Raw genomic sequence first — 11,545 nt, 5'->3', positions numbered from 1 at the left:
CATGATAAAATTGCGTTATAGTCCTTAATTTTAAGGGAATTTTACGGATATTTCCCTACAAACCCAACCACCAGTCACCATGTCGCTCGAAGAATCAGTTAAAGACCTTAAGAATGCTCTATCCATTTTGACCGACCGATTGTCATCCATAGAAGACAAAATCAAGGATGACGGTAGTGGTGAGGATGACATAACCAAAAAGCTCAAGGACATGGAGAAACTTATCAAAAGAAACTCCAAGTATGCTGACCTACTCGATGTTGAATGTAACATGCCAAACATGCGAGGCAAACTACCTCCGAAATTTACGACCGCTGACCTACCAAAATTCAAAGGTACCGAGCATCCAGCTCACCACATAAGAAGCTTTGTACAAGCAATGGCCTTAAAAGAAGTGGATGCATCAATTTTTCCGGCTATTTTTCCTTCCACTCTAGAAGATGTAGCCCGGAGTTGGTTTTTCTCCCTAGATCCTACACGTGTATCTAACTGGGAAGACATAAAAAAACAATTTCTGACACAATACTCCAGCAATGCAGACTTATTGATCACAAGGCGGGATTTAGAAGTTCTGAAAAGCGAGAAAGAAGGTTTTACAGATTTCTTGGCTCGGTGGAGGAATAAAGCTGCAAAAATGATTGAAAGACCGCCCGAAGCCGAACAGGTGGATATTTTTGTGAAAAATTTACGGGAACCTTATAAGTCACACCTGCAATATGCAGGCATTGAATCCTTTGCTCAGCTAAACAAGATCGGTATACAAATAGAAGATGATGTTGTCGAGTCTACTGCAAAAAATCAGTCCAAAGGTTGCTTTAACAAAGATAAGAAAAACTTCGCTTCAACCTCTAAAGGGGGAGATTCAGTAAATACTGTGGAACAAAAACCAAGGAGGGAGTTCACTGATCTAGGGATGAGCTTATCACGAGCACTCGACCGATTAATTAAGGAAGGATATATAAAACCTATAGGACCCACTCCAGATCCAGCCAACAAAAGTCCAAAATGGAGAGAAAATGAATATTGCAAATATCACAGAGGTAAAGGGCATGATACGGATTATTGCTTCACCTTAAGGAATGCTATCCAAAATTTGATTGATAATCGCACAATCCCGTTACCCAAAGCAGCTCGAAAGCCAAATAATAATAAAAATCCACTCGGAGACGTTCTGGCCATCTCAGCTAATGACTCGTTTATCTTTGACTCCCGACTCAGTTTATAGCTGATGTTATGGGTTTATGGGTAAGTGATGAGGAAGATGAATGGGAAGATGATGATGCTACTCATGATATTTGGGGTGATGAAGAACATGAGTCTCATGACATTTGGGCAGATAATGAGGTTGAAGATAGCACAGATAATGAACCTGACCATGACCAGAACAATGTACAACATTTAACTCGGTCAGGTAGGCACTATAAACCTACTGACGCAAGCCCATCCCAGGTTATGCAAAGTAAAGAAGGAGAAAATAAAAGTGCACAGGAAGATGATGCTCTCATTAAGTTGTTCAAGAAACTAAAGGATGACATTACAGTTTGGGATCTATTATGCAATTCGCTGGAACACAGGCAGGCTATTCTAAATGCATTAACAAGTATGAGTGTCCCATCTGCAACTACCCCGGCTGAACTAGCAAGTTATTTGACAACGGACAGAGAGGCACCAATCATTACGTTTTCTGATAAAGATTTACCCCCAGAAGGGATAAAACACAACAAGACACTCCACCTAACTACGCTATGCAACAAGAAATATGTTCCACTCTCACTAGTTGATAACGGTTCGGCAGTAAACCTCTGCCCACTTCGAACTGCCCAAGCTTTGGGCTTTGAGGAAAAAGATTTTAAAAAGACTAATCGGATAGTTCGTGCATATGACAACACATGTAGAGACGTACTGGGGCTACTTACAACTAATATTACCACTGGATCCGTAGAAAAGAAAGTCACGTTTCTAGTCATTGACATACCTGCTTCATATAACCTTCTTTTGGGAAGGCCATGGCTTCACGAGCTTAATGCAATATCATCATCCCTGCATCAAAAAGTTAAGATGATTATTCAAGGATCGGTAATTACTCTAGATGCATCACCGACCAAAGTGGAAGTCACACCCAATCCAGTATTACAAGTCAACCATGGTGAAGATGATGTAGACCTATGGGGTTTCAGCGAAGAGGTCACTTTCATAGAAGACGAGTCACCTCCCATTGATAAAAAAACTAGCCCCTACTATGCAAATACTACTGTGAACTTAATAATGAAAAACAGTGGCTATATGCATGGGACAACACTTGGTAAGACGCCTAAAAGGGCATCCGACCCTTCACTTAATAAAACCAAACACGACCTCTTTGGGTTAGGATATCACCCATCCAAAAAAGAAATAAGAGAAGCATTTACAAAGAAAATGAAGGAAAAAGCTGCTAAGAGAGACAATAGACCTACAAATCAAACAATAGGTGCATATCCACACACATTAAATGGACAATTTGTCAAAGAAGGTGATTATTTTCCATATTTTAACTTTCCAGAACCATTCTTTGTCGAAAAGACAAAACAGAAAGTTCCCGGATTTGAAATATTTGAGGACTGTTACTTTTATGAGGAGGCACTTCCCCTCCCATTAAAAATGCCAACCGAAGATTGGATTCCAAAAACAAATAATAATGCCTTTGGTTTACTCTTTGGACAGGCACCCATAAAACACTCAGACCATTTTGTCATGGCACTTCAAGACAGCAACTTTGACCCTTCTAAGCTAATCACAACCCATTGCAACAATAACATGGAGCATGGATGGCGTAAAACCTGGAAGTGGACTACAACTAATGGAAGGAGTATCAAAATCAGTGTGGGAGAAGGGCCTATGTTTGAGGAAGCTGAGTCCGAACCCGAATCTGAAACCGAGTCTGAGACAGAGAGTCAGTCAGAGTCTAGCAAGCAGGGGTTTTCACCCTTCCATACCCCTATCGAGTCTAGTATTATCAAGTCTAGTGTCCTAAATGAGTCAGGGTTTAACCCTATTTCTTTTCATGCTGAGTCGGGGAGTTCCCCTCTTAATTCTAATTCAAGTTCAAATTCCGAGTCTAGTGATCTACTCTTTAATGTACTTCTTTCCAAGGATAATAAAATAGCTTTCAATTACTTGTCTGGTTCTCCTACCCCTCCCATTTCTTATTCTGATTGTTTAGTTTCCGATGAAGATGAGTTGCCAAAAGATATAATAAAAGCATTAACACATCAGGAAAATAAAACATCAATAATTGAGGAGACGGAATTAATAAACATAGGCACTGATCAAGATAAGAAAGAAATAAAGATTGGGTTGTCACTAAACTCAGAAGAACGAGCGAGTTTGATTAAAGTACTCACGGAATATCGCGACGTGTTTGCCTGGTCTTATAAAGATATGCCCGGCATAGACAGAGAAATTGCTGAACATACTATCCCACTGTATCCTGCTGCAAAACCCATAAAACAGAGACTTAGAAGGATGAAATCAGAATGGGCATTAAAAATAAAAGAGGAAATACAAAAGCAATTAGATGCAGGTTTTATAAGAGTAGCTAACTACCCGGAGTGGGTGGCAAACGTTGTTCCAATACCCAAAAAAGACGGAAGGGTCAGAATGTGTGTTGACTATAGGGACCTTAATAAAGCAAGTCCAAAAGACAATTTTCCACTACCCCATATTGACATTTTAGTGGATAACACGGCTGGTCACGCTCTACTTTCTTTTATGGATGGTTACGCGGGGTATAATCAAATTAAAATGGCCGAGGAAGATATGGAGAAAACTACATTCCTCACTGAATGGGGAACATATTGTTATACGGTTATGCCATTTGGACTTAAAAATGCGGGAGCCACTTACCAAAGGACCGCCACAACACTATTGCATGACATGATGCACAAGGAGGTCGAGGTCTATGTAGATGATATGATAGTAAAGTCATTGGATAGAGAAGGTCATACGACCGCGTTACAAAAATTCTTTGATAGGCTCCGAAAATATAATGTTCGACTCAACCCGCAAAAATGTGCTTTTGGGGTTACCTCTGGGAAGCTTTTAGGATATGTTGTTAGTAATAGAGGCATTGAGGCTGATCCATCCAAGATCAAGGCAATTAGAAATATGCCACCACCAAAAACAGAGAAGCAAGTTCGGGCATTTTTGGGACAGTTACAATACATTAGTCGTTTTATATCCAAGCTTACCATGGTGTGTGAACCAATTTTTAAGAAACTAAAGAAAGGGGCGTCCCTTGAATGGGATGAACAATGTCAGCAAGCATTTGAAAAAGTAAAAAAATACTTAGAAAACCCACCAATCCTGGTCCCTCCAAGACCTGGACTACCACTTCTCTTATACTTGACAGTAACCAAAACATCAATGGGTGCCATGTTAGCACAAGTTCAGGATGGTCAAGAAAAAGCAATTTACTACCTGAGCAAAAAATTCCTAGAATACGAAACCAATTATTCTCCAATCGAGAAATCCTGTCTAGCATTAGTGTGGGCCACCAAGAAGTTAAGGCACTACATGTTGACCCACACAATTCATGTCATATCACGAATGAACCCTCTTAAGTATCTCTTTGAAAAGCCAGTTCTTAGCGGCAGAATAGCAAGATGGACCATGATGCTTGCTGAGTTCGATCTTACATTTATGGCTCTTAAATCAATCAAGGGAAAGGCAATTTCAGACTACCTAGCTGACTTTCCCGTCTCAGAAGACAAACAGGAAGCATATGACTTCCCTGACGAGGAAATATTTGTTACTGATGACGACTATTGGCGGTTATTTTTTGATGGCGCATCCAATCAAAAGGGATATGGCATAGGGGTACTTTTGATTTCACCAGATGGGGCACATACCTCTCTTTCAGTCAAGTTAGATTTTAGCGTCACAAATGAAGCAGAATATGAAGCATGTATATTAGGACTTCGAGCGGCAGCAGCCTTGGGGATTAAAAACTTGAGAGTATACGGAGATTCGTCACTTGTTATAAATCAGATTTTGGGAAAATGGAAAGTCAAAAGTGAGGGCCTGGCACTTTACCAAACGTACCTCGAAACCATTCTCAAGCATTTTGACGATCCGAAGTTCATTTATTTATCCCGAGAGGAAAACCAATTTGCAGATGCTCTAGCTAAATTGGCTTCAATGATCAATATTCCAAATGAATTAGAAAATATCCCATTATGCATTGAAAGAAGAGAGGAACCAGCATACTGTATGGCCCTTGACGATACAGTAGCTGGTGATGACGCACCATGGTACACGGACGTTTTAAATTATCACTTAGGAAGAGGCTTTCCGCCAGATTCTGATGTAAGGACGCAGCGCGCTATCAAAAGGTTTGCGGCACAATTTATTCTTAGTCAGGGCAAGTTATACAAGCAGTCTCAACAAGGGATATTACTCTTATGTGTGGATGGAAAGGAAGCTAAAAGAATTATGGAAGAAGTGCATAATGGTACTTGCGGACCGCACAAGAACGGCCGGATGTTAGCAAAAAAGAAAATGCGGATAGGATATTTTTGGTCGACACAGGAACATGATTGTACACAGTATGTTAAGAGGTATCATAAATGCCAGATTTATGCCAATGCACAGCATATACCACCTTCATTGCTGTACAATTTGGCATCACCTTGGCCATTTTCGATATGGGGCATAGATATAATTGGCAAAATCACTCCCAAGGGAACCGGAGGACGTGAATTTATATTAGTAGCAATCGACTACTTTACTAAGTGGGTTGAGGCAGCGTCTTATGCTACCTTGACTTCTAAACATGTTGCCAAGTTCATCACCGAAAATATAATTTGTAGGTATGGTGTCCCTCATGAGTTGATTAGCGATCATGGTTCCCATTTTAAGAAAGATGTGGCTGCCTTACTAACACATTACAAGATCCAGCAGCGTAAGTCGTCTACGTATAGACCACAAATGAATGGGGCAGTTGAAGCAGCGAATAAAAATGTGAAAACTATAATTGAAAAGATGACAGAAAAGTATCATGATTGGCCTACAAAATTGCCATTTGCTTTATGGGGTTACCGCACATCAGTTAGAACATCAACGGGAGCAACACCATATTCTCTAGTCTACGGTATGGAGGCCGTGCTTCCTATAGAACTTGAAATTCCCTCCCTTAGAATCGCACTAGAAAGCCAAATACCAGAAGTCGATTGGGTGCAAGCTCGATATGAAGAATTGTTATTAATAGATGAGAAAAGACTCGCGGCTCTCAACCAGGTTCAGTTATACCAACGAAGAATTTCTCGTTCTTTTAATAAAAAGGTCAGGGCGAGGAACTTAAAAGAGGGTGATTTAGTTCTTAAAGAAATAAGGGCACCGGTCAGAGACCCGAGAGGTAAGTTCAAACCAAACTGGGCAGGTCCATACATAATTAAAAAGATCTTAAGAGGAGGAGCAGTGCAATTAACAGATATTGAAGGGGTTGAGTTCAGTCAATTAACCAATCTTGATCAGTTAAAGAAATACCATGTATAAAGGAAAAAGCAGAGAAACGACCCACACCAGGTCGAAAAAAAAAAAAAAAGAAAAAAAGAAAAAAAAAAAAAAAACTCTAGTCAAAGTTGCAATTCAAATTGCAGAGTAGTCATTTTCCCTTTTCTCAGACGAGTCAATCCACAGTTACTTTGTCTCCATACCTGTTGGGACGATCCTTTCATTCATTTAGGTGAGTGAGAGAGGCACACAGATCTCCAGTGTCTTCTAACACCATAGACCCTTCTACTCCATTCCATTTATCACCCTCGTTCAGCATCTAAGACTTCGGGGGATGTACACTAAGTTTATACGGTCACATAAGTATTTTGTTTCTATGGTATTAGTTTTGCGTAATTGGTAGAGCTTGTTACTTTAAAGAGGACAAAACTCATTAAAATATAACTCAAATTAACAGGTCAAATAAAAATGATACAATTATTCTCCACATCAGAGAATTTGTTAGAAGTTACTTCTAGAGTAACAGTGTCTAGTCTATGTCCAGTCCTTCTACTTGGATCACATTTGGGTCAGACCCCATCTTTTTCAAAAAATCTTTAAAAATAAAAAAACTAAAAAACATTTTAACTGTTTTCGAAAGTACTCCATTTTTACATTCATCAGTGCATCATATCTAGGTGTCTAGGACATGCATTTGCATTTTAGGTGTCATATATTTGTCACTAACTATTCCAAATCTCCAGATTCATCCAAAGTGGGGGCTTCTCATAAAGTCTGATTTTTCTCGTAATAAAATTTTGCCAGTTTCAAAAAATAAATTTTTCAAATTTATCGGTCGGCGGGCCCTGACACGCATCTTAGTTTGTAAAATAAAATTTTACATTCTATTCCTTTTTTCAAAATAAAATTTTGAAATTAAATTTGGTCGGCAGGCCCTGACATGCATTTTAAGTTCTTAAAATAAAATTTTCTGAACTTGCCCTTTTTGCGAAATAAAATTTTGCAATTTTCAAATTTATCGGTCGGCGGGCCCTGACACGCATCTTAGTTTGTAAAATAAAATTTTACATTCTATTTCTTTTTTCAAAATAAAATTTTGAAATTAAACTTGGTCGGCAGGCCCTGACATGCATCTGAGTTCTTAAAATAAAATTTTCTGAACTTGCCCTTTTTGCAAAATAAAATTTTGCAATTTTCAAACTTATCGGTCGGCGGGCTCTAACACGCATCTAAGTTTGTAAAATAAAATTTTACGATCTTATCCATCCTTTTTCAAAATAAAATTTTGAAATTCCTTGGTCGGCAGGCCCTGACATGCATCTTAGTTCTTAAAATAAAATTTTCTGAACTTACCTTTTTGCGAAATAAAATTTTGCAAATCCTAGTTTGTAAAATCAAATTTTACATTCTATTCCCTTTTCAAAATAAAATTTTGAATCCTCGGTCGGCGGGCCCTAACACGCAATCGAGCTTGTGAAATCAAATTTTGCAGGTTCACCCTTAAGCTAAACAAAGTTTGGCTATTCCAGATTCCAGACCAGCAAAACAAAGTTTTGCTTTACCAGATTCCAGACCGGCGAAACAAAGTTTTGCCATGCGATTCGAGAATGGTGAAACAAAGTTTTCACTCCATTCATTGACAAAACAAAGTTTTGTCATGCCGATTGACAAGCTAAACAAAGTTTGGTTTATACAGGATTCAGGCCAGGTGAAACAAAGTTTCACTATGCCAGTTTCAAACAAAGTTTTGCTAAGCCAGTCCCAGTTTCCAGCTACTCCAGACAGGTAATAAAAGAGGCCCAGGTACGTTTCTTATCTTTTATCTGTCCCGACCGGACTAATTTGTGATAAAAATTACAGCAAAAACAAAACAAGATTCTAATTCCCTACTCCCTACTTCTCTTATTTTCAACAGACAAGTGGTAGACTAAAATTTTAAACATTTCCCAAGGAGTTATTGCTTTTTATAGCAGGGATTGTGCATATACTGTTGATTACCAGATTATCTAAAAGAAAGACGATGAAACTCGAGTTTTTAAGCAACGCAAGGCTTCAATATGGAACCATTGTTCCACGTTTTTACGGACACATGGAAAACTGACAATATAAAACGTGGCAATAAAGCAGGTTGAAGAAGGAAATCATTTCTGCGGAGACATGGAAAACTGACAATATAGCATCTTCGAACTCTCATAATGGTCCATGTAGATGATGGTTTTATTAGAAATAGCTACACGGAACATCTAAACGAGCCTGATAGCAACATCTCAAAAAAAAAAAAAGAGAAATTAACATCATTTTATATAGTTTATAGTTTATAGTTTATAGCATCATGAATTATATTGTCACTTACACAAGGCCTCAACGACCACATAAGATTATAACTATCTAATTCTTCAGATGTTGACTTGAATCCTAACGAGGAAATAACTCGTTCCTGCATCAAATAATCTTGCTTCACCATAATGTAGATGACAGCCATGAAGGAAGCAGAACAACAAGCATCAAGGCTTCGAACATTACTTTCAGGAATTAGATTCTGTTCCAAAACCTCAACAAAGTTCAGCTCTGATATATCAGATGGCCAGCCAGGCCTGTCCTGCAGTGAACTGCCTGCTTTATCCATGAGAACTGCAAGTTCAACGAGAGTCAATTGGGCTTTGGTTAAATGATCGTGAAGCCCACACAAACTCGTGCTCATTTGAGTTACAGTATGTGAGCTATCATTAGCATTGATGCAACCAGCCTCCACATATGATTTAACCCTCTTAGTTTCATTTTGTTTAAGAATGCTCTGAACCAACTCGGAAGTTTCATGGATTGAAGGGCGTCGAAGAAAAATTAACGCCTGTTGAAAGGAGACAAGAAGCCTTCTTCCTATTTCGGCTAGCTGTTCAAATTTCACAACACCCGCCAAAAACTCTGAGAATATCTCCCTCACTTCCTGGTTGGGTTCGGATGTTGATTTTCCCTCTTGTTCCATTCTAAAATGACATTAAGTTGTCAAAAACCTGAGATGAGTACACGATCAAACAAAATATACTAGGTGACAAAGGAAAAACTAATAGTGGCAGCCTTAGCACTTTGTTGATGCAACGTATTTGACTTGTCTCGTCCGAATGTGTCAGGTTGTGACACACGCAACACACAACCAGAGTACTTTGGTGTAGTCAAATAGGATACACCCTCCATAAGGGACTAGTAAAATGCCTAATCGACATGATAACCTAAGGGTGTCTTAGGATAAATTTTTAGGGTGTGTTTGGATAGCAAAAGTGGAGGGAAGGGGAAGGGAGGGGGAAGGAGGAAAGGGAAAGGGAGAGAAGGGAAGGGGAGGGGGAATGGGGTGTTGGTGTTTGAATACAATTTCCCTTCAAATCTTGTCTATTGTGGAGAGATTTTGATTAGGCTTGGAGGAGAGAAATTGGATTCCTCCAAATCTCTCCCCATTTATTCCCTCCACCCTCATTTGCTATCCAAACAAGGGATTTTAAATCCCCTACTCTCCCTCCCTTTCTTTTCCCTCCAAATCACTCAATCTAAACACACCCAAGATAAAGAAGAGAGGGGAGAGGGATAGAGGGGAAAGGAAAGGGAGGGAAACATTGTAGAGGAGTTTTCTCAACAAATATTTCCTATGTCGGAAGCGATTGCAATTTACCTTGGAGGAGAGAAAATGGATCCTCGTTTTTCTCTCCCTCATCCGCTCCTACACGGTCTACTAACCAAACAAGACAAAATGTGCCATCCCCTCTCTCGATCCTCCTAAATTGGGATCCAAACAAGCTTAAGTAAAGAGGTCGAATGTACAAATCGCCTACCCCATCTACTAACTAAATGATTGAAGGCTTTTATAGTATATAACTACTCCCGAGTTGTTACAAATTTTCAGCTTACGATCGTTCCTTATTTTACTTGGCTTTAATTTATAATAACAAGGTTTGCCAATCAATTTTTTCTATTGAAAACACTTGCACTGTAATCTTACCATCAAATAAACATGAATGAAGAGCTTGTCTATCACAATTCAATAACTAAAAATGCTACTGCAAAGTGCAAACTAAAACAAATCCCTGTATTACTATTTTCTCCTACCAAAGCGGAAGAAAAACAAAAGGAAAATTAGAACAACATAGTCCAAATATTGAAACATAATGCTCTTCAAATACATAAAAAACTTGCGATTTTTTCATCATTTCAAATTAAATAATTAATCCAACAACTACGGAAATTTGAAAATAGAAGGGTAAGAGAAAACATACCGTCTGTATACGAGAGTATTTACTGGATTTCAGTCGACTGTGAACCAGGGGCGAATCCAGGATTTGAGTAAAGGGGTGGCCAGTGGCGGACACAGGATTCATACGGTACGGTGGGGGTGCACTTTCAATAGAGTGGAAAAATTTGAAGCGACTAAACGAACCGATCGGTCAAACTTGAATATATACAACGAAAATTTGATTTGAATCATAAAAAGTAGAATTCAAAATGACATGGAAACGAAACCAACCGAAATTTTAATTGATTTAGAAGGATCAAAATTTTTCAATCACTGTGAACAAATTTTTACAAAATTATTCTAATAGATCAAATTTTTGCACTTAAAGTGTACGTTATAAAATTTGATTTGAATCATAAAAAGTAGAATTCAAAATGACATGGAAACGAAACCAACCGAAATTTTAATTGATTTAGAAAGATCAAAATTTTTCAATCACTGTGAACAAATTTTTACAAAATTATTCTAATAGATCAAATTTTTGCACTTAAAGTGTACGTTAGGAAATGATTAAAGATGACTGAGTAAAAGAAAGGGTAGGGGGAAAATGTAGTTATTGGGAGTCAACCCGCGCCACCAAACTATTCCCGGTCATTTGTTGTCCTTTCGTTTTGGCACAAAGACCAAGAAAATAGGAGAGAGCCAATTACTAAATGACATGTGGACCAAATTGAGTGAGAATGATCAAATTGTTCATCAAATGCATTCCTAAAATAGAAAGGACAACAAATGACTGAGACACCCCAAAATGAAAAAGGACAACAAATGACCGGGACG

General features: G+C 38.5%; 1 protein-coding gene across 4 annotated transcripts; it reads right to left on the bottom strand.

The window, feature by feature from the left end:
- Window positions 1-8,770: 8,770 nt before the first annotated feature.
- On the bottom strand, window positions 8,771-11,331 carry LOC141592340 (uncharacterized). 4 transcript variants are annotated; one of them, XM_074412961.1, is made up of 2 exons: window positions 10,752-11,331; window positions 8,771-9,473 (listed from the first exon to the last, which is right to left on the bottom strand). In XM_074412961.1, the coding sequence occupies exon 2, from the start codon at window positions 9,470-9,472 to the stop codon at window positions 8,798-8,800; it is 675 nt and encodes a 224-aa protein (XP_074269062.1). In that variant the 5' UTR covers window position 9,473; window positions 10,752-11,331; the 3' UTR covers window positions 8,771-8,797. The 4 variants fall into 4 exon arrangements, with proteins under 4 accessions (XP_074269062.1, XP_074269061.1, XP_074269064.1 ...); XM_074412960.1 differs by having other exon boundaries at window positions 8,771-9,500; window positions 10,752-11,330; XM_074412963.1 differs by lacking the exon at window positions 10,752-11,331 and adding an exon at window positions 10,151-10,736.
- Window positions 11,332-11,545: the final 214 nt, after the last annotated feature.

This window comes from Silene latifolia, chromosome 7 (genome assembly GCF_048544455.1).
Source record: "Silene latifolia isolate original U9 population chromosome 7, ASM4854445v1, whole genome shotgun sequence".
NCBI lineage: Eukaryota > Viridiplantae > Streptophyta > Magnoliopsida > Caryophyllales > Caryophyllaceae > Silene > Silene latifolia.
Note: the sequence above shows the minus strand (reverse complement) of the source record. Positions and strands in the feature narration are given on the sequence as shown.

Bases quoted from the DNA above. Each gene is read 5' to 3' on its own strand.
- LOC141592340 (XM_074412961.1), bottom strand. From the start codon at position 9,472: ATGGAACAAGAGGGAAAATCAACATCCGAACCCAACCAGGAAGTGAGG.